Source organism: Cervus canadensis, chromosome 32 (assembly GCF_019320065.1).
Source record: "Cervus canadensis isolate Bull #8, Minnesota chromosome 32, ASM1932006v1, whole genome shotgun sequence".
Lineage (NCBI taxonomy): Eukaryota > Metazoa > Chordata > Mammalia > Artiodactyla > Cervidae > Cervus > Cervus canadensis.
In genome coordinates this window covers 31169326-31191915 of record NC_057417.1, presented here as the reverse complement: position 1 = coordinate 31191915, position 22590 = coordinate 31169326, and the positions used below count along the sequence as shown (strand labels likewise).

Here is a 22590-nt window from a genome sequence, read left to right as displayed (position 1 = left end):
AGGTCTCCAGGATGCTACCCCTTTATAGCCCAACCACCCTAACCCCTGGCAACCGCTGATCTCAATCGTCATAATTTTGTCACTGTGAGGATGTAACATAGGTGGAGTTGTACAGTATGTGGCCTTTAGAGACTGATTTTTCCACTCAGCACAATGTCCTTAAGAACCACCCAAATTGCTGGATGTATCAACAGCTTATTCCTTTCTTTTCTATTAGTGGTCCACGGTATGGATGTATCATAATCTATCCATTTCACCATCGACCATTTGGGCTGTTTTCAGTTTTTGGCAATTACAAATAAACCTGATATGGACAATCATGCACAGACTTTTGTGTGAACATGAGTGTTCCTATCTCTAGAATAAACACCTGGTAGTTCAATTTCTGCGTCATACAGTAGGTGGATGTTTAACTTAAGAAACTGCCAAGCTGTTTTCCAGAGTTGGCTGTACTGTTTTACATTCCCATGGGCAATGTATGATATTTCGTATTTTTAAAATGTAATAACTTCATTAGAAAATGGTTGCTTTCCAATAAAAAGATAAAACTATTTTAAAACATCATTTAAAATTCTTACAATAATCTTACATGCCTGAGTCTAGATGGTAATATGTACAAGGATACCAATACAGAGCAACCTGCCTTCTAGCAGACAAGCAGTCACAAAAAGAAGCTAAGCTCTATGTTCTTTCCTAAGATTATTCTTAGTTCAGCTTTACTCAAATAATGGGAAAACAGAATTTGATTTCTTGATAGAATTCTTAGACTATTTACATATAACTCCTCTCTTAAAATTTCAAAAACAATGAATTCATGAGAACTTCCAAAATTAACACCAAGCATAAACCACTATCCAAATGATTCAACTGGAAAAAAAGTTCAAGACAAGAGACCACCACTGACTTCAGAGAAAACAATACAAGAATTTTTAAGCTTGGAAGATCAACATATACTTCAATTCTTTATTTTAGGTTTTGCTACAGAAATGGTTCCCCTGGAAATTCTGGCCTCTTTGAATAGTGGAAAATCTACTTCACTGGCTGTTGGCCATTAATCTAGCTATTTTAGCTGAAGTACATGTATTTTTAAACTCAGGAACAGAAAAGCAGTGTGGCTGTCTTATTTCACAATCTGCAAAATTTCAATCATAGCAATGGATGTCCTGGTGAATTGGACAGGTCCTAAATTTTGAGGGGGAGGGCAGTAGTTGGGTCAAAGGCCATGCTGTGTCAAGGCTTGCCAAGACCTGAATTGTTTATAGCGCCTCAAGTTTAGAATCAAGAGCAGTAATGAACAAATCCATTTTAAGTTTGGCACTAAGAATAAAAGGTTTAAGATTTCAAGTATAAAAACAAAATACATTATAAAAGGCATTATTGGGCCAAGAATCACTATTTTGCTACCATCAATAACAAAAGCCTAGGAAGTATTCCAACAGTTACTGCTCAGCGAGAGGGATAATGTGTCAAACCAGTCTGAACCAAAATGAGTTTCCTTTCCATTCAGGGAAGAACATGGATCTTCTAGGCTAAAAAAGATGACTGGCAACAACTCTGTTGTACCTGTGCTGCACCTCATAGTGAAGAGGGTTGGTCCTGTCACAAGAGCTCTGGGCCCTAGGGAATTCGCCCTTAGCTAGTCCCCAGACCGCTGAGGAAGAGGCCACTGAAAACCTACAGGCACATCCCACCAGATTTCTAGTTGCTCTGTTCACTAGTTTCTAGTTGCTCATACAATTTCTCTGCCTCATATATAGTTACAGATCATAATTTTGAAAAGTATTACACAATCTTATGATGGTTTTAACTTTCTCACCATTTAGATTTTTCTTTCATTATTGAAAATTATTACCTTTACCAGTATGAAACTACAGGATATTTATAAGGCATAAATACAAATATGACTAGACAGTTAAACTGGGCTGACTTTAAATTCCTAAGCAGCAGTTTCTCTTTCCATTTCTTTTGTCAATTCTCTATAAGACCAAGAACAAATTATTTGATATTTCAGCTGTTTGTTTTAACTTTTCTCAGTTGAAACGTGTGGATTATAGTTACATTAGAATAAGCTTTAAAAGTTATTTAAGAATCTCTAATATGAGGTTTTTTATAACTTGATTCAGGTACTGTATGTATCTTTGAAATTTTTTGTATTTTATTTTAAACAATCTCATGTGAATTAATCTAGCAATGTCACAGATCTTAAACAAGGCACCCTTTAATTTCATCTGACAAGAATACTTGTTCATAAGGGCTAACTATAGTTTCCAGTAGTCATGTATGGATGTGAGAGATGGACCATAAAGACGGCTGAGCACTGAAGAATTGATGCTTTTGAACTCTGGTGTTGGAGAAGGCTCTTGAGAGTCCCTTGGACTGCAAAGAGATCAAACCAGTCCATCCTAAAGGAAATCAGTCCTGAATATTCATTGGAAGGACTGATGCTGAAGCTAAAGCTCCAATACTTTGGCCACCTGATGTGAAGAACTGACTAATTAGAAAAGATGCTGATCCTGGGGATGATTGAAGGCAGGAGGAGGGGATGACAGAGGATGAGATGGTTGGATGGCATTACCAACTCAATGGGTTTGAGCAAGCTCAAGGAGATGGTGAAGGACAGGGAAGCCTGACGTGCTGCAGTCCATGGAGTCACAAAGAGTCAGACACGGCTGAGTGACTGAACAACAACAAGGGCTAACTGAGATTACTTCTAGATAGAAGTCATTTGTATTAATAGAAAATCTCACTTCCTTCTTCCAGGTGTTGCTGGAAGCTGCAGTTTCTAGACTGACATCATCAGTATGTGATTACGTCCCCTGCCTTTAGAGAAAGCTGCTGTTGTTTAGTTGCTAAGTTGTCCAACTCTTTTGTGACCCAATGGACTACAGCCTCCAGGCTCTTCTGTCCATGGGATTTCCCAGGCAACAATATTTGAGTGGGCTGCCATTTCCTCCTCCAGGGGCTCTTTCTGACCCAGGGATCAAACCCGCACCTCCTGCAGTGGCAGGTGGGTTCTTTACCACCGAGCCACCTGGGGAGCCCTTAGGAAAAGTAATGGTGAGTAAATCTGGCAAAAGGGCAGATGCCTGTGGGCTAACTGATGGTCTGAAGAGCCATGTGTTCATGCCTATCTTGAATGGGGAGCAGAAGCCAAGAAAATTAGACAACTGAGATGTTTTTTGCTTGAAATATTAAGTTAGGGCAAAAGTACTCATATTTGAAGATATAAATACACAAAAATGCTCCCCACCAGTCGAATGTGAACAGTCTGCATGATCTGTCTAGGCTACCAGCTATCAACTTGTATTACAGATCAATTCGTATCATCTGAGCGCCGAAGAATTGATGCTTTCGAATTGTGGTGCTTGAGAAGACTCTAGAGAGTCCCTTGGACAGCAAGATCAAATTAGTCAATCCTAAAGAAAATCAACCCTGAATCTTCACTGGAAGGACTGTTGCTGAAGCTGAAGCTTCAATACATTGGCCACCTGATGTGAAGAGCTGACTCATTGGAAAAGACCTTGATACTGGGAAAAACTGAAGGCAGGAGGGGGCTGGCAGAGGATGAGATGGTTAGGTAGTATTACAGACTCAATGGACATGAACTTGAGCAAACTCCAGGAGATAGTGAAGGACAGGGAAGCCTGGTGTGCTGCAGTCCACGGGGCTGCAAAGAGTCAGACGCAACTTAGCGACTGAACAACAACAAAGAATTTGTAACATGCCATCCCAGTAGCAATGAACATGAGGGGTGGGGGAACATGGCATAAAAAATACTATGGCCTTGAATCCTCAGGCAGATCACATCTGTCCTTGCTGAGCCCCAGTCTCCTCCTCTGTAAGATGGCAAAAACTCATTTTTACCTCATGAGGGGTATGAAGATCCCATGAAATAATAACTAACATTTATGGAACACTTACTGTGTGCTCTTCAGGACACCTGACTCCGAGTGCACTGAATCAACTATAGTAATTAACGTTGCAAGACAGGAGCTCAGAAGTTTTAGTCAGCTCTTCAGAGGGATGAGCACTCCTATTTACATAGAAGTCTCCAGGCACCACCGCTTCCTCTCAGTAACGTGAAAACAAATGATCTGGGCTCTCCTGCCTCAAAGCGTCACGTCAGGGTGAGAGAGACCATGAGTACAAAGACCTCCAGAAGCAGGCAGTACCAAGAAAACTGGAGGTGTAATTATTATCTGCTCTATCCAGTTGGAAACTCTATTCCTTTTTTCTTTCTGAGATGCATTTTGATGCTCCGGAGTCTATGTTTCAGGCTTTAGGCCTGGCACCTCACTTGGGTTCTCTCTTCAGACCCTAACAATACAACAGTTATCATCCCCATTTTAGAGGTGAGACATGAAACTTTGAGATGTGAAATATAAAAACCTCCCCGAAGGTCCCACAGGTAGAGTTAGCCCCGGGCACTAACTTTTGCACTCACCCCTCAGGCCTCCAGATAAGTTCCTTGAGGAGGATTATGCAATAAAGTGAGATAGAAATGCTTTTATGGCAGAGATCACTATTTTAGGGTAAGAAATTATGCAAGTTTCTACAATATTTTCTTTGGGGAAGGTTTCTTGTAATCTTACCCCTGATTTGTAGCTGTTGTTTAGTCGCTATGTCCTGTCCGACTCTTTGCAACCTCACGGACTGCAGCCCACCAGGCTCCCCTGTCCATGGGCTTCCCCAGGCAAGAATACTGGATGAGTTGTCATTTCCTTCTCCAGGGGATCTTCCCGACCAGGGATCGAACCCACATCTCCTGCATTGGTAGGCAGATTCTTTTACTGCTGAGCCACCAGGGAAGCTCCTCTTGATGTTAGAGGAGTATAATTAACCTGATAGTTACACAATATGGACAAGTTCTACCCAGGCAAACAAATATTTCTGACTTTCTCCTTTTCTTTCCTTTAAAAAAAGGGAAGGAGTGGGGGAGAAAAAGAAGATTCTCCAACTACCTGTAGTCCTTCCGGGAATTAATAATGGTAACACTGCCATGTTGATTTCCTTTGTTGAAAAGGAATTAAACGTTACAGAACTACATGGTAAAACCAAAAGGTGTTTTAGCCACCCCATCCAAGTCTCATATCTTTTTTTCCTCCCCACAGGGAACCACTAATTGACTAGAAACTTTCTAACTCATTTTATACACACATATATTTAGTCAGGATTGGTAATTTTGCTTGAGCATTTAAATAAATAGTATCATATAATAAATTTTACTGTCACACCTTACTTTTTAAAAAATTCAATGTTAAACTTCAGAGACCTATTGACCTTGATATGTGTTAATTGAGTTTATTCCTATTTAACTTCTTTCTGTATCCCTTTGTGATGGCTGATTTTGTGTGTCTGCTACCGTACCTAGTTAGTCGACTGAATACTAATTTAGGTGTTGCTGTCTAGGACTTCTGAAGATGTGGTTAACCACCAGTAGCCTTTAGGAGAGTATCCTCCATAATCTGCGTGGGATTCACTCAATCCATTGAAAGGCATTAAGAATAAAACTGAGGTTTTCCTGAGGAAGAAGACATTCTGCTCATGGACTTTCAGCCTGCCGGCTTACCCTATAATTTCAGACTTTCCAGTCTCCCACAACCACATAAGCCAATTTTTTTACTTCCTCGTCTAAGTGACATTTAGAGGGCTTACAAGTTACTGCTAATACCAACTGTTTGCCAAGAAGCTGTCCATGTCTCTTTGTGCACACAGGGAAGAATTTACCTAGAAACAGAATCACTGGGGCAGAGAGTACATGATAGATTTTTCATTTTTGTTCGATATTGTCAAACACTTTCTCCAAAGTGGCTGCAACAATCTGTGCTCCTACAACCACCGTACTATTTTGCCATGATCACCAACACTTGGTGTTATCACACTTTTTTGCCTGATAGGTGAAAAGTACTGTTTAAGTACCATAAACTGTTTCCCTTGTCAGCATTAAAAAAAGACCCAGGACTGAACTATCTACGCAGGGGAAGAGAAATAAAGGGAACTCCCTGGTGGCTCAGCTGGTAAAGAATCCTCCTGCAATGCAGGAGACCTGGGTTTGATCCCTGGGTTGGGAAGATCCCCTGGAGAAGGGAATGGCAACCCACTCTAGTATTCTTGCCTGGAGAATTCCATAGACAGAGGAGCCTGGTGGCCTACAGTCCATGGGGTCGCAGAGTCAGACATGACCAAGCATAGAGAACACACAGAGGGCCCGAGTCTCCCACGGAGGAAAGTCAGCAGTGACTTCTGTCCATCTCACCACAGGGTAGGACCAGGCACTGAGAGCGTGGCTATGGCCCGCGATCAAGGGCAGCCGCCGCCCCTCTCCACCCGCAGCGCTGTGCTCCAGACACAGCGGCCTCTGGGCTGTGCTCTCAACGGGCCAAGGCGAGGACCCTGCTCTCCTGCCTGCAGGTTTTCCTCCTGGACACCCAGCCGCCTGGGTCTGAGACGCTTCCTCGACCCTCCTCCTTTTTCCAGGTCTGTTTCTTGCTTCTCCTTCCTCAAAAGGCTTGTCTCTACCTTACAGGATACTACCTGTGTACTCTGTCTCACTAGTAAAAACTAAGGAAATGAATTAAGGTCAAGGATCACTGCACTTCCAGCACCAAGAGCAGGCTAATGCCCAAGCTGTACTCGCAGTGGCAGTTCTTGAATTCTTTTAGAGTCATGTAAGAGCTGTGTGTGCTCCTGGATGAATCGGCTGCATGACGTACCTTCAGCTCATCTGATGAGCACACAGACTCAATGACTAGGCGGGTTGATTAGCCACGGCCAGGATTCCTAGAGTGAGGTAATGCACTGCTCGTGGCTTCATTAGCTCAACCTGAGGCTCATGGAAGCTGCAAGACTCTGCCCTTTACCTACTAAGTCATAACAGGCTTTGCTGTTGTTTAGTCACTAAGTCTCATCTGACTGGAGTCCGCCAGGCTTCTGTCCATGGGATTCTCCAGGCAAGAATACTGGAGTAGGTTGCCATTTCCTTCTCCAGGAGATCTTCCTAATCCAGGGATTGAACCCATGTCTCCCGCATTGATTGGTAGGTAGATTCTTTATCACTGAGCCACCAGGGAAGCCCCATAACAGGCTTACAAAGCCTATAAATGCCATTCTTTCCTCGTGAATTTTGCTTCCCAACTCTATGTTTCTCCAAGCTGACATTTAAATTACTTTTTAAATAGTTAGGTGATAATATAGTTCTTAAAAAAATACCTTGCTGGCAACAATTCAAATGTCCATTAACTGGTGAACAGGTGAAGAAACAGGATACATCCATATATGGAATAAAAATGCCATAAAAAATGAGTAAAGTACAACATGGACAAATTCCATTATGCAAAAGTGAAAGAAGCTGGCCACAACAGACTACCTATTATTGTATGATCCCATTTCTACGAAATATCTAGAAAAGACAAAGAAAATATGTTAGTGATTGCCCGAGGCTGGGGTTGAGAATGAGAAATGACAGCAAATGGGCATAAAGGACCTTTGTGGGATGATGGAAATGTTATAAAATTGGCTTGTGGTAATGGCTGCACAATTCTGTAAATTTACTAAAAAATTATTGAATTGTACATTTAAAATGAGTGAATTTTATAGTTTATAAGTTACACCTCAATAAAGATGTTTAAAAACAAACAAACAAACAGCAACAACAAAAATCCTTGACAGCTCTTCTCAACATCCCAGGCTGCTAAGGGTGTATGTGCACGCTTAATCGCTCGGTTGTGATCTATTCTCTGTGAGCCCATGGACTGTAGCCTGCTTAGCTCTCTGTCCATGGAATTTTTCAGGCAAGAATACTGGAGTGGGTTGCTATTTCCTCCTCTGGAGGATCTTTCCTGACCCAGGGATTGAACTCACATCTCCTTCGTCTCCTACACCGGCCGGCGGATTCTTTACCACTAAGCCATCTGGGAAGACTTTTGTCCTTACACCTGGGAAGACTGTAGCCTTCATCAAGGCTACAGAGCTGTGATTTCTGACTAGCCTGCTGCCCACTGAAAAGTCGGATGTGCTGAGACACAGGCCATCCCCTGTCTTCTGTGAACACTGGTCCGGGACCAGATGGAACGATGCTCCTGGTCTGAAGAGCACTTAAGCCCATGTAGCTTTAGCAGCAACCTCTGCCGCTCAATCAATCCGATCCATTAGTAGAAAAAGAAAACCCAGCCATTTGGAGATGAATCTCCTGCTGGATTAGCGGTTGTCTCTCCAGCTACAATTGAGGAATGAGTTTGGCAAAGCTTCTCTAGGCAAAAAAATCCTTATTGTGTTCCTCTCGAAGGATAGTTTCCTAGGAGAGGACCCCCAAAACCTCGCTTCAGAAACTTTGACTTAAACATTGTTTTGCCTCCCTTTCTTTATCCATAACCAGGCTTTGGCTTATAGATAATTATTTCTACCAAGCGGGTCCTTCATTCAGAGGGCAAAAGGCATGCTAGAAATGATGCCATGAGGTGCCAAGGGTCCCCGGCTCCGCCCCCACCACATGACCTCTGCCCAAGAAGCCACTGGGCCAGTGGTTAGTAAAGCACAGGGCCAGCTCTCTGGGCTTAGCCTCTCCTAGAACATTCTGAGAGAGTTCTGAGAACCTGGTAGGTCCTAAGCTCCTTAAGAACCAATCAAGTGATGAGAAGCAGAGTGACCTGAACCAGAAAGGTATGTACTGCTACCTCTTAAGATCCGTTAACTAGAAGCAGTCACATCTCTGGGATCTTTTATTTCATTGTTTAAAGACACAGAGTTCTGTAACAAAACTCCACCTTCCCTACTCATTTAGGCCACCAAAACTGCTCTGAAGCCAAGCACAATTAAGCAGAATAAAAAGGTCCCAACACACTGGGGTGAGAAAGAAGTGTGTTCTGTAACTCTTCAAATCTTTTGGACGAAATTATCAAACCTGTCAAGAAAATGATGTCCCGGGGCTATCCCACCCAGTAAACTACTGCACTAGGTTTCAAGGGTTGTTCTTTTAAGAAAATTGTGGAGGAAGAATCATGTTATAGGCAATCGGTGTTCACGATCCTCTGGTAACATAATCTGGGAAAAAACCCAACAGCCTGAACCCTATAACACTAGAAAGTTTCATTTTACTTTAAACACCAGACAAAAGTTTCACATCTGTCTGTGAGTGGAATCATCTGAAACCACTTTTCCTTGTGGTTTTAAGCATAGATGATTATACTGGGTTCAAGGTCCAGCCAGTACTGTGACTCCACACAGTTGCATGAATTTCAGGGCAGCACCGAGAGCAAGCAATCCCAGCTTGCCAACTGCCAGTGTTATCAGACGTGGAAGCAATGCCTGGCCCATACTGGCTTCCATTAGCAAGGGGATCCAGGGACGCTGCCCCAGAATTTAAGCAACTTTTGGACCTTTAACTTCAAAGGAAGTAATACCTGAGCGTCGGAAGTTAAAAAAGAATCACTTTGTGCTCGCTTCGGCAGCACATATACTAGAGTTGGAACGATACAGAGAAGATTAGCATGGCCCCTGCGCAAGGATGACACGCAAATTCGTGAAGCGTTCCATATTTTTAAAAAAAGAAAAAAAAAAAAAGAATCACTTCTTGAAATTCCAGCTATGATAATACTAGTACCCATTTTTGCTTGGTTCCTAGAGGCCCATGTTCTTATTTGAAAGAAGGGAAATAATCCTTACTATAGCCACAGTGCCAGGACAACTACTGCATAACTTTCAATCAGAATCTGGAGATTGCCTTCTTTTCTAGCATTCGTGTGTATGTGTGTGTGGGGAGATCAATCTATCACGGCAATGATAGATAGATACTAGATAATGTGGACTTATGGATCACTTCACTTTGCCTGGGAAATCCCACTGACAGAGGGGCCTGACAGGCTACAGTCCATGCGGTTGCAAAGAGTTGGACATAGTTGAACGACTGACACACTTTCGGGGGCTTCCCAAGTGGTGCTAGTGGTAATGAACCTGCCTGCCAATGCAGAAGACATAGGAGACGGGGGTTTGATCTCTGGGTCGGAAAGATCCCCTGGAGGAGGAAATGGCAACACACTCTAGTATTCTTGCCTGAGAACCCCATGGATAGAGGAGCAGTGGGCTACAGTTCATGGGGTCACAAAGAGCTGGACAGAACTGAAGCGACTTAACACACACACAACTTTGTCAAGTCCTCATGTTTGGGCCTTTGAAACAACAAGAGCCTTGTTCAATCCTGATGACTCACATACAGTGAGCCTGGCCCTACGCTCGACACATAGGACCCACAGCGGGCTGAAGGAAGAGCTCCCTGAGGCCCTGAAAATGCAGAGTCTAAGGGAAACGGGTATGAAGAAATACCCAGGCAATCTAGACTGACATGGTAAAAATAAGAAATGCAAATGTCTTTAATATAACTTATATCATTTAGAAGTATATGACTTTACCACAGATAGATGGTATCTATGAAGGAAACAGTGACTGATTAGATACTAGGTTTAAAATAGCTGTCAACAGACACATACTTTGAAGGCTGTAGGGTGTGCTACACCATTTGGTTAAGTGTTCCCGTCTGTCCAGTTATTAATTTTAAAAGGTGTGTCATGGAGTTAAAAGCAATGAAACTACAGGAAGAATGTCTTGTGTGCTGAGTTGTGTTTGTTTAGAAAGTCCCCAAGTATTGATACGTAACGAGCAACAGGAACTTTACCAGATCAAAGTCCGGTTGACGCTTGAACAATAAGAGGGTTAGGGGCACCTGTTCTCGCCACGGTTGAAAATGTGAGTACAGTCAGCCCTCCATATCCACAGATTTCATCAATACAGCAATACTGATTTTACTACTGAGAAAAATCCAAGTATAAGTGAACCTGGGAAAATTAAAACCCGTGTTGTTCAATGGTCAGCAGTAAATTACTGATTTCAAATATCCAGCGATATTCCTTTTTTACATTTACTAGTTCTTTCCAAACACCACTCTTACATAATACCTAGAACAATTCTAATGAACGTCCCTCAATCAGAGCCCATGAGACGGGTCATTCTGCTTTGCATTAAAATCCAAGCCCTTGCAATCAGAAATATAGCTCAAAAACTCAAAATAATGTAAAAATAGCTTGTTTGTTTTAAATATAGTTCTGATGCTGGTAAGGGGAATCAAAACTTCTAAAGCTTTTGCTATGTTTTGTTTCTCACCGACTTCTCTCATACAGCCAACTTTCCAAAGACTGCTTACAAACACCTAAGAAACTCCTCTTGAACTTGACTTGCTCATACATCCCTCTTTTCCTCCTTTCTCCCAGCACTAGGACAAAGTAAACAAAGTCTGAAGAACAGAACTGGTAAAAGCAGGACACCTCCAGTACTGCAAGTGCAGAAGGAGAAGGAAGCGGAATTGATGATCCCAGGCAGGCTGAGGTGCAAGGGAAAGGCACTGCTGTCCTGTCATAAACTATCAACTCGAGAACAGCACAGGCTGTTTCTTCTCCAGGGTGGTTCCCATGGGTGACCTCTGTGCTTGGCACAGCCTGGTGCACAAGAAGAGAGTTGCTGAAGGAATGAATGTAGGTGGGAAGCTGGCGCATCCCTAACAGTTGCTTGGAACATGGTGGCTGTGATCGTCAGTGCAACTGCAGTTCCACCCACTACGGAGCAGGTGAGGGTTTCGTTACAATGGTGTGATAAGCACACAGCTTCTGTGTTTACCCAACAAATATTTTTAAACTCTTACTGGGCCATCAGCACGATGAGAGATTTCAAAAAATCCTCAAGGAGTGTACAGCTTATTGACTAAGAGAAAAATTTGTGCCAATAATATTGACACTATTCTTTTATCCACTTATGTGTGGGTCACTCTGCTAGATGCTGAGGATAAGCAGTAAACAAGACAGATGAAAACCAACGCATGCAGGGTGGCTGTGGTCTAGCAAACAAAAACACCACTGCTAGCAGCTAACACACTGTCCTAACAACTTTTGTATCCACATAATCTACACAACCATCGTATGAGGTGGGTGAAAACTGAAGGCAAGGTCAAATGGAGAAATACATCATCAAGTACATACAGGAATCTGGGGTAACACAAAGGATGGGTCGGCTCGCTGAAGAAGTCGTCAGTCTTGGGAGCACAACAGTGGGACTGAATGTCATGTAAGAACAAGTTTTTTGTATGTTTAAAGTGTCTATGCACTTAGAAATAGATTGTACCATCAGACATAGTTGTGTCTGGCACTCCAAGTGTAAGATGAAGCCAAAGAAAAAATAAACCATTTGGTCCATTAAAACCATTAAAGTTTTAATTGTTTTTTTAATGGCAGCACTTAAATATAAAGAATTGTCATTGTGATTTTCCTGATTTTCTTTCGTCCTTTGAACTTCTGTGGCCAGAAAGGGATTGGTTAGCTTAGGCCTCAGGCATCTGAATCCAACAGGTGACCAGGGTGGTCTCTGGTCCTCCTCTCCCCAGAGACCGGGGCTTCCCTCCCTGTAACTCAGGAGGGGCCGCTCTGTCCAGCAGGTGAAAAGGAAGCACCCGGGGGTGGCTTGTAGCTGGACTCATTAGCTGAGATCGGTCCTGACCTCCTGCCCCAGTCTTTCCGCGTCTACGACAGGCGGTGTGTTATCATCTGAACTGCCGTCCCTCCGACACTGGCAGGCTGGAGTCCCGCTTTTGCACCTTTGCTCACTGGCACATGTCTTCTTCCTGCATGTGCACTGTGCACGGATACAGCTGCACCTTGAAGGGGTCAGCGGCCTGCTTGCAGCATCAGGCGTGAGAGTTTGCAAAGACAGTTGTAAGAGCTGGAATTCGGTGCTCAGTGTTGCTGAATCGTTCTGCTGCTGCATTCATAGTTTCAGGTTTTAGTAGAAGGTAAACATGTGCCCCTCCCCCCCATAGGGAAAAACTAAGAGAAAATGGTAAGATTTTAAATTAGGTTTACCCTTAGAAAGTCAGTTTGCAAAACAGAGGAAGTGACACATTTTAGGTTAGTTTTTAAAATTTCTTATCCATTAATATGGAATAGATTTATCAATTTCTAGGGGTTTTTTTTTAGCTTAAATATTATAAACATAATCTGCCACATAAAATATAAACCAAAAGGCAGAGTGTAAGACAGACATAAAAGCCCCTCGTCCTCTCCCCTAGAGTTAACCACAACTATCCTTTCCTATTTTAGTGAAGGAATTGCTACTGTTTAGGGACTTTTAACCTCCAAAGTACCACACAAATAAAACCATTTTAAGCAACAAACCCAAGGGCACCCTCACTCACCAGCTGTTCTTTCTCAGCACATAGCTCTGGAAGGCCGTGAGCAATCCCTTATGTCTCCGAGGGGTGCTTTTTTTTTTTTAAAAGTTTGCTCCCTGGATTGGGAACACATTCTCGTGATATTTTTCATCTATTTTCGAATGAGAGAGAAACCAGCAACATTTCATCTCATTTCCACAAGTCTCACCTTTATCCACAAAGATTTGAGTTATAACAGAACACAGTCCTTAAAATAATGATAAACCAGAAAGACAGACTCAATGTCTGGAAAACGTAAAGAGAATGATAAAATCAAGGCTGAGGAAAGTAAGAACAAAAGTATATGGGCCTCAAGGGCTGCAGAGCTGTAATTACTGCAGACACATCAAGTACAAAGTTTATAGGGGAAATTACACCCATGACTGCCAGACATGAAATCTCGGGTGTTTTCCCGGCCAATGTCCACAAACTACCCTGTTATAGGTTTTATACATGTTTTACTATTTTTTTTAAAACTCTCTATGAGATATATACATATCATATGTATATGTGTGTGTGTGTGTGTGTGTGTGTATAAAGGAAGCCATTTTAAAACATCTACTTAATTGGTTGAGGTTCAGGAAAGGTCCATGCTCACTCAATCAGATTACAGCATGGCCTGGGGTGTGTTTTCTGGAGGGCATTTTGCAATGTATAGCAAATATGTTGACTACCCCTTGCAGGGGATTTAGCTTAAGGAAAAGATCCCAGATCTGTGCAAGTTTCACCTACAATGGTGTTCACAGCAGTACTTTAATAGCCAGGTATTGGCAACGACCTAACGTCCAAGAAGAGGTGGGTGGATGAATAAATTCTGAGGAAGAATGGAGAGCCACCGAAATGACGAAGCACACAATACTGACTGACATGGAAAGATGTACTGAAAAATATCTGAAAGAGTGACAATAAGAGTTAATAGTGTGGGATTCTGGGTAACTATTACTTTCAGTGTAATATTCACAGAAATTTTGGAAATTCTCTGGTATCAGCAAAATATGTTTTTTTTCCTATATTTTCTATATTATTTCTACATATATCTATATAAAAATATCAGTTTTCAAGAGCCTCTAAGATTAAAACCAACACACACAAATAAATAAAACATGGATAACTGTGGGAAACGCAGAGATGTATAATCTGGGGGACTTGTTCTCAAGCATGAACAATCTAACTGTGGAGAAGACCCAAATTAAAAATAACATTTCCTTTAGAAAAAAATACTAGTCTTGAAGCCTCTTGATTTAACTGTAACTCACTGAAATGCTTTTAAAAACTAGTCTATTGTGCCTGTAACAGTAAAGTATGTTTTTAAGAAAAGTCACACAGAAAGGAAAAGTTCAGTTCAGTCGCTCAGACACGTCCAACTCTTTGTGACCCCATGAACCGCAGCACGCCAGGCCTCCTAGTTCATCACCAACTCCCGGAGTTTACCCAAACTCATGTCCATCGAGTCGGTGATGCCATCCAACCATCTCATCCTCTGTGGTCCCCTTCTCCTCCTGCCCTCAATCTTTCCCAGCATCAGGGTCTTTTCCAATAAGTCAGCTCTTCGCATCAGGTGGCCAAAGTATTGGAGTTTCAGCTTCAATATCAGTCCTTCCAATGTACACTCAGGACTGATCTCCTTTAGGATGGACTGGGGTTGGATCTCCTTGCAGTCCAAGAGAGTCTCAAGAGTCTTCTCCAACACCACAGTTCAAAAGCATCAATTCTTCTGCGCTTAGCTTTCTTCACCGTCCAACTCTCACATCCATACATGACCACTGGAAAAACCATAGCTTTGACTAGACGGACCTCTTTGTTGACAAAGTAATGTCTCTGCTTTTTAATGTGCTGTCTAGGTTGGTCATAACTCTCCTTAATACTCAGTTAACTAGAAAGTTCAAATAACTCTGATTTTACACCTCCCAGCAGTCTAGTTCATTTAATTATGGTTCATCTGTGCCCCACAAACTTCTTACACAAGAAAACCTTTTTTTTTTTTTGGTATATGAGAATTTATTACTATCGTGCTTTCATCATCAAAATTTATGATCTTGGTTTTTCCTTCTTGCCTTTGTATAAAGCCAAAAGTGAGACGTTGGCTACTTTGACAACCTTAAAGAGGATTCCAGAAATGTCACCAACATGATCTTTGTGACCAAATCTAGCAACCAGAACTTCATAATTTTCCTCAATAAAATCCAAGCAATCATCATTGGGTACAAAAGCAGTGATTTTTTTTTTGGGGCCATTCTTGATTAGCTGAACCCTGACACACTTCTTGATGGAAGAATTTGGCTGTTTGGCTTCAACTCCTACTTTTTCGAGCACAATTCCCTTGGCAGGAGAAGTGCCCCCAAAAGGGCTGGCCTTCAGGGCTGTGCCGAAATGGGCTTTCTTGTACTGTTTATCACGCCACTTATGGCCTTGTCGGTGACCATGGAGCTTGCTGGCAGTATGAAGACTGCAACACTTGTCCATCTTGCCGGCGCCATGGGCCTGAGCCCACAAGAAAACCTTTTGATGTGTTCAGCTATGAGAGTCTGAGAGTCCAATAAACTGAAATTTATCTTTTACTCTACTGAACACCACCACTGATGCCTCTCTCAGGCATCTGATCCCTAGGTCTCTATTCTGTCCTTGAATCTGTCTTCGAATCCCCCAGGTAGATGGCATTCCTGCTGCGGTTACAAGAACTCCAACCAGCAAGCCTGGGGCAAACTTTCGCCTTGAATTAATTTTTTCACTTTTGCATATACCCATCAGAACGACCAAAATGAAAAGGAAGGAAAATATCAACTGTTGATGAGGTTGTAGAGCAACCAACCGGAACTCTCACACACTTCTGGTGGGAATGTAAACGGATGCAACCACTTTGGCAGACAGCTTAGCAGTTTCTGCCAAAGCTGAATAAATATTTAAATACCTGATAATCCGGGAACTCCACTCCTCTGTGTACATACACGAGAGAAATGAGGGCCTATGCCCACCAGACTCGTACTATTCATAATATCCTTGAGTTGTCTGAAAACAATCCAAACGCCCCTCAAAGAAGAACAGACCGTGATACAGTCACACCTTGTAATACTACACAGTGAAAGAAAAACGGATGGCAACTACTGCTGTGATATGGATGGGTGGATCCAAAAACACATTGGGTGAAAGAAGGCAGACAAGACAAGCCAAACTAGCCCGTGCTGCTCTAAGTTAGGCGAGTAGCTATCTTGGAGTGGGTACAACGCCTGGAGGGGGCATAAGAGGGGCTTCGGGGGCTGATCAGGGTCTACTTCTGGATGCTGAATACACATGTGGGTTCAGTTTGTGACAATTTAGTGAGCTATAAAGGCCTAAGCAAGCCTTTCAGTATGTAGATTAAAGTTTAATAAAAAGTTTTAGGAATAGAATGGATAAACAACAAGGTCCTACTGTATAGCATAGGGGACTATGTTCAATACCCTGTGAACCATAATGGAAAAGGATCGTAAGATGTACATATATATATAACTGAATCACTGCTATACAGAAGAAATGAACACACTGTAAATCTTTAACTGTACTTCTGTAAAAATAAAAAGTTTTAGAAATAAAAATAAATAAATAAATAAAAATGTACTTGCAAATGTTAACAGGTAAGTTCAATGGATATTTGTGTTGCTTTTATAATGAGTTTTACATTTGAACTGCAGAATAAATAGCTGTGTAGAATTCTGAGGGGAAAAAACAATCCAAACAGTTGCAACTGCACACACACTAGTTTTCCCTGCAGGTCTGCCTGCAGTTCATTATGACAGAAGTGCAAGGTAAGAACTAATGCCCAAGCCTGGAATAATGTCACACATGTAGTCAGAGGCAACCTGGAACTTGTGAATGGTGTCACAAGTCTGAGTGGCCCCAGCCTTGTTAATAAAGGATGCTGCTCTGTCCGCGTAGTAATGTTATCATAGTTCTAAAACCTCTTTCCAATCAAGAAAAGATGTTATGACAGGAAAAGACACTCATTGTTTAGCTTTGTGTTTACAGACAAGATGTTATAACACTGGGCTGTGCAGTTTAATATTTGATACCTGGCAACCCTTTCTGCTGCTACCTGACACCTGATTCTTACAATTCCCTTTTTTAGTCATCATGGAGCCCAAATTATCTGAGCTTCTTCAGATGCTATTTTATCTTCAGCATACCTGAAGAAAGCAGTGTTATGGGAACAGATGAAGATATCAAGTAGCCAACACAGCAACAGCAATAAACATAAACCGCGACCAAAAGCTTCCAAAAAAAAAGTGAAAGTGTTAGTTGCTCAGCCGTGTCTGACTTCGCGACCCCATGGACTGTAGCCCACCAGGCTCTGGCCCATGGAGTTCTCCAGACAAGAATACTGGAGTGGGTAGCCATTTCCTTCTCCAGGGGATCTTCCCGACCCAGGGACTGAACCTGGGTCTCCTGAATTGAAGGCAGATTCTTTACTGTCTGAGCCACCAGCTTCAAAACCTAGACCTATATGCCACAGCCCACACTGGAAGCCAACCAGGCAGGACTTTCACTGAAACATCCCCACTTAAACCCAAGCTGAGAAAATAAACCACCATTATACAAGCAAAACTGAGCATGCAGGTGTAGACTGCTTGCTTTACCCAATGAAAGAACGAAAGTCCCTCATTTTCTTACTTGAAGGTTTGTTTACAACATGCTAATGATGATGAGTTAGCAATAACAAACTTTGGGTGACACCTTAGGCACCAAAGTATGAAAATGTAATTGGTTTGCGCGTTTGTTGGCTACTACAAACTAAACTCCGATACCAAGGAACGGGGATGGAGGCTGGCAGGGGAACTGGCCTGTGGGCACTGACTTCCAGCCTCACTTTCTCAACAGTAAACAAACAGGCCCACCTTCAGGGCTGATGTGTAATTAGAATGAAACAAATGCTCTATGAAAAGTGTCAAGGGAGGGAGAGGGGAGCCTGGCACAGGACAGGAGCTTACTAAATTAATTAAACATTCATTTATTCAATAAGTATGTGCACCTATTAGGTGCCAGGAACTGTGTGCTAGGTGCTCAGAACCAAACAAAGCTTCTTTCATTTGGGAGATCACATTTGAGTTGGAGTAGAGATAAACATACATGATAAATAATAAACATACATGTAAATAATAGACATACATGATAAATAAATATATATTATATGCCAAGGGTTTCCCTGGTAGCTCAGTGGTAAAGAATCTGTCTGCCAATGCAGAAGACTCGGGTTTGATCCCTGGGTCTGGAAGATGACCTGGAGAAGGAAATGGCTACCCACTCTAGTATTCTTGCCTGGGAAATGCCGTGGACAGAGGAGCCTGGTGGGCTATAGTCCATGGGGTCACAAAAGAGTCAGACAAGTCTTAGTGACTGAACAACAATATATGCTAAGGGAGTGAGCACTACAGGTGTGTGAGTGTGGAGGGGGTTGGGAGACGGATAGGGCTGTCTTCAACTTTAAAGCTGTCTGAGTGGGACACCTGAGGAGGTGACATTTAAACAAAGACCTCTGTGTCCCTTCCCCCAACACTGCTGCTTCAGCAAGATTAATGCAGGGATGACATCACATCCAGCCGTCCTTAACTTCCTCAGACCAACAGGTCTAACTTCCAGCAAGGTTGTGGTTACTTCTGTGTGTGTGTGTGGTTACTTTTAATTAAGGGTTTTTTTTTTTTTTTTTAAACTTCTTCTTCCTTGTACCACTAAAACATGCACCCATCAGAAAACCCATGCAAAATCATGAGCAAGCTGCTGAGGGAAATTATGGGTGTTGTATAGGCTGAAGTGTGGGGAGGGATCTTTGGCTTAATTCTAATTAGCAACAGTGACACTACCTGACATTTTGGGGCTTACTATCATGCCATTTGCTTGTGAAGTCATAAAACACACATCCTCCTGGGATTTAGTATAGCTCTCTGGTAACCATTTGTCTAAGTACACATTGAAAAAAACTCAGCAAATGTTTAAATAAATATTTAAAGATATTTGATACTGCATACAGAGGGTCACACTACTTCATAATCCCCCCTTTTCTCTAAAGAATTTATTCCTTTATTTCAAAGTTAGAGAAATTTGAGTAGTAAAAAATACCAAAACCCATATGAATCATAAAATCTCATTTGCAGGAGGCTTTTTTGTAAATGCACCTGGTTAGGCTGCATTTCTATTAGTAAAACATTCTAACTTGCCAGTTAACATCAAGAAGATCTCTTTTCCAGGTTCATCCACGCTGCTGGGAGACTCTTACCATATTAAACTTAAATTGTTTTCAGGTTTGGTTTTGAGGGGGTTGGGGGAGGAAGAACCGAAAGAGGAGGTGGTAAAAAGATGCTGGGCTTTCAATCAGATCTGTGAAATTTCACTGTGCATTTCTATCATAGTCAAAGCATGAGCTAGTGGCATTCACTTTATAGATTATATATAAACTTGCTGTCTGGGGCTGTAAATTATTATCCCACCATTCTAACCTAAACCTGACCCTAAAACATTAACGAGGAAATGGTGATTAAAGTCAGTCAATAAACATCTGTGAGCTTTTAGTATGTTTTAAGACACCTGGGAATGGAAAGCAATAAGGTACAGGTCTCTGACTGTCAGGGTATCACAGCCTTTCAAAATACAAAAATGATTTACAATGTTTTATGGAGAAGGAAATGGCAACCCATTTCAGTATTCTTGCCTCGGGAATCCTATGGACAGAGGAGCCTGGTGGGTTACAGTCCATGGGGTCACAAAGAGTTGAACAAAACTTAGCGACTAAACAACAGTGTCGATAAACACACATAACCTAGACCATGAAATCCACACCTTTTCCCTCCTGCCTCAGTTCTTTGGGTAATGCAAAATTGATATCTGTGAGATTGTAATTCACTTGAGCACAGCCCCTCCGCTGAGTCACCACTAAAAGTGACAGTGAGGAAGAACTGGGAGAAAAAGCAGAGAAGAGTGACTTCAGGATTAGATGCCCGAGTCATATCTCATCTCAGATTGGAAAGATATACCAGCCTGTGTCTTGGAGGCACGGGGACGGGGTCACAATTCCACTCAAATTTGCAATGATCTCCATTCCTCAATAACATACAGTTTTTTACTGTCTTTAATTGACAGTCATCAGAGTAGCCACAACTCCCAAGTTGAAGAGTAACAATGTTATATTAACACAGTCAACAGCCCACACATTCCTACCCCCACCATCTTCAGGATCACCTAAACAATCTCAACAGAAAGGTAAAACCTTAACATTCAAATTTCTGGGATTTCTAAAAACTGCCCTCTTCTAAGGAACCATGAATAAGGACCAGATTTTGGTCACAGTTACTTACTGAGCTTACTGAGAATGCTATGACAACTGTATCTACTGTGTTTAGTGTGAATGCAATACAGTCCACATGTGACAGGATTTGTGTATTCAGATAAAGGGAACCAGTCTTTTGAACAAAGGATTATGAACCTATTTTCATGCTTTTATTCTTACCCAACAAAAGTCAATAAACTTCTCTGACTTCAGGAATTCACTCAGACCTTGCAAATCTAGAAACTAAATTTTAGAGTTAAAAAAAAAAAGTAATCTATAGAAATGACCCAACTGTGGGTCTTAAAAACGACTACAAATGCATTTGGAGAACTTGGGTTCCATGAGCCTAAGCCGAATTAAAACAAAAGTTGTTTTGTGTTCTATTAATAGCAGATGATTAAACACATATCTTATTTCAAACTGGAATTCATTTATACGTACTTAAACTTACTAAACTGGCCACTAATCCTAAATCTATGTTTCTGGAAACATTCTCTCGTAATAAGTGCAAGTTAAGAGAATGACCATCAACGCATTGCTTAAGGTTGGGTCAACTTTATTCAAACCTCGGACGTTCTTAGACTCCCATTAACCTCCCCCAAATAATCGATATCTGAAAGCCAAATTGAACGTAAAGCTACGTGAGGCAGGGTCTCGGAGGGAGCGAGTCTCAAACCTTCCCAGTGAAGTCCTGGGGCCGGGGGCGCCCCCCGCAGGCCCCAGAGCCGAGTCCCGCTCACCTGGCGCTGGCTAATTACCTGGGAGTTTCCCCCCTTCATTCTCGGAGGAAACCCGAGCTCGGCTCTCCGAGAACTCAGGCGCCGCAGCCGCGCCGGCGAGGCCACAGACCCCGAAGGGAAGGTGCGGGAGGACGCGCCCCAGGGGCGACACAGGACCCTCCCGCCCCGAAGACGTTTGGTTGTGAAACGTGTAATTTACCGGGCGTCTCCTGCGCCGGGAGGGAGAGGAGGGGACCGGGTAAAGAACGGAGGGGGAGGGGAGGACAGTCCCGCGTAAAGTCCCCTCCTCACCTCCAAGGTGAAGAATCCGACCGTCCCCCCGGGCAAGGACTGCCGGCCGCCGGCGGGGCGTCCCCACTTCCCCGGCCTCGAACCCCGAACCCCGGCTCCCCCAGGGCTCCGGACCTCTCCCCGCACCCCCAGCCTCGAACCCTGGCGCCCCAGTCTTCCGCCCTCGAACCCGGATGCCCCCACGGTCCCAGCCTCTTCGCCCCCGAACCCCGGGCCCCCCACTCCCCAGTCCCCGCATCTCCCGCCTTCGAACCCCAGCGCCCCCTGGGTCCCGGGCCCGCTTACCCGGTAGGTGCTCTCGGTGAGCCGGTTCACCTCCTCCGGCCCCCGCGACATGGCTGCAGCCGCCGGGCGGGCGAACGCGGGAGGACGCGGCCGGGCCTCGTGGCCGCCCGACCCTGGGCGGCTGTGGAGCGCCGGGGCGCGGCTGAGGGGCCCTCAAGCGTCGGCTGCCTCCACAGCCGTCGGCCGGGAAGTGCAAGTCGCGCGACCCGGCGGCCAAAACGTCAAAACTTGAAGCGCGACCGCCGCGGCCTCCGGCGAGGAGCTAAGACTCGGCGGGCGCGGGCAGGGCGGGCCCCGCGGCCCCACCTGAGGCGGGCGGGGTGGACGGGGCGGCCGCGAGGCGGGGCGGCCGGGCGGGCGGGGCGACCCCACCTGAGGCGGCCTGGGCGGTGGGGAGGAGGCGGGCCGAGCCGTGGTGGGCGGGGCGGTGAGGCCCGTGTGGGCGGGGCGGAGGCGCGCCGGGCCAAGTGGGCGGGGCGTCTCCAACTGAGGCGCTGGAACTCTGGGACCCCGACCGCTTGAGGGGTCCTTGGCGGGCTCGCGACGCTGTTCTGCTTTCAGCCCGCACCGTAGGCGGTCACACCTCTGTGGTCCTAGAGCGACAGGGGCCCTGACGCCCACGTTCTCCTCGGGTGCTGTGTCGCCCAGTTGTACTCATTTTCCTGCTTGACCTCTTCCTGCACTCCCGAATCGCCGACTTCAGAGATCTGAGGGGCCTCAGGATATAGGCTCTCATAGGT

At 43.8% G+C, this 22590-nt stretch overlaps 2 protein-coding genes and 1 non-coding gene across 3 annotated transcripts in view; 1 reads left to right on the top strand and 2 right to left on the bottom strand.

Moving 5' to 3' along the window:
• Positions 1 to 22161, bottom strand: part of BAIAP2L1 (BAR/IMD domain containing adaptor protein 2 like 1) — a 77031-nt gene extending 54870 nt beyond the window's left edge. The window contains exon 1 of the mRNA XM_043456036.1: positions 21851 to 22161. Within this exon, the coding sequence (XP_043311971.1) occupies positions 21851 to 21901 (51 nt within the window). The 5' untranslated portion in view covers positions 21902 to 22161. The remainder of the gene's footprint in view (positions 1 to 21850) is intronic.
• Positions 9431 to 9537, top strand: LOC122433690. The gene has a single exon (XR_006267173.1). It is a non-coding gene; the product is annotated as a U6 spliceosomal RNA (small nuclear RNA).
• Positions 15272 to 15706, bottom strand: LOC122433272 (40S ribosomal protein S23-like). Its single transcript, XM_043456037.1, has one exon. The coding sequence runs from the start codon at positions 15704 to 15706 to the stop codon at positions 15272 to 15274; it is 435 nt and encodes a 144-aa protein (XP_043311972.1).
• Positions 22162 to 22590: the final 429 nt, after the last annotated feature.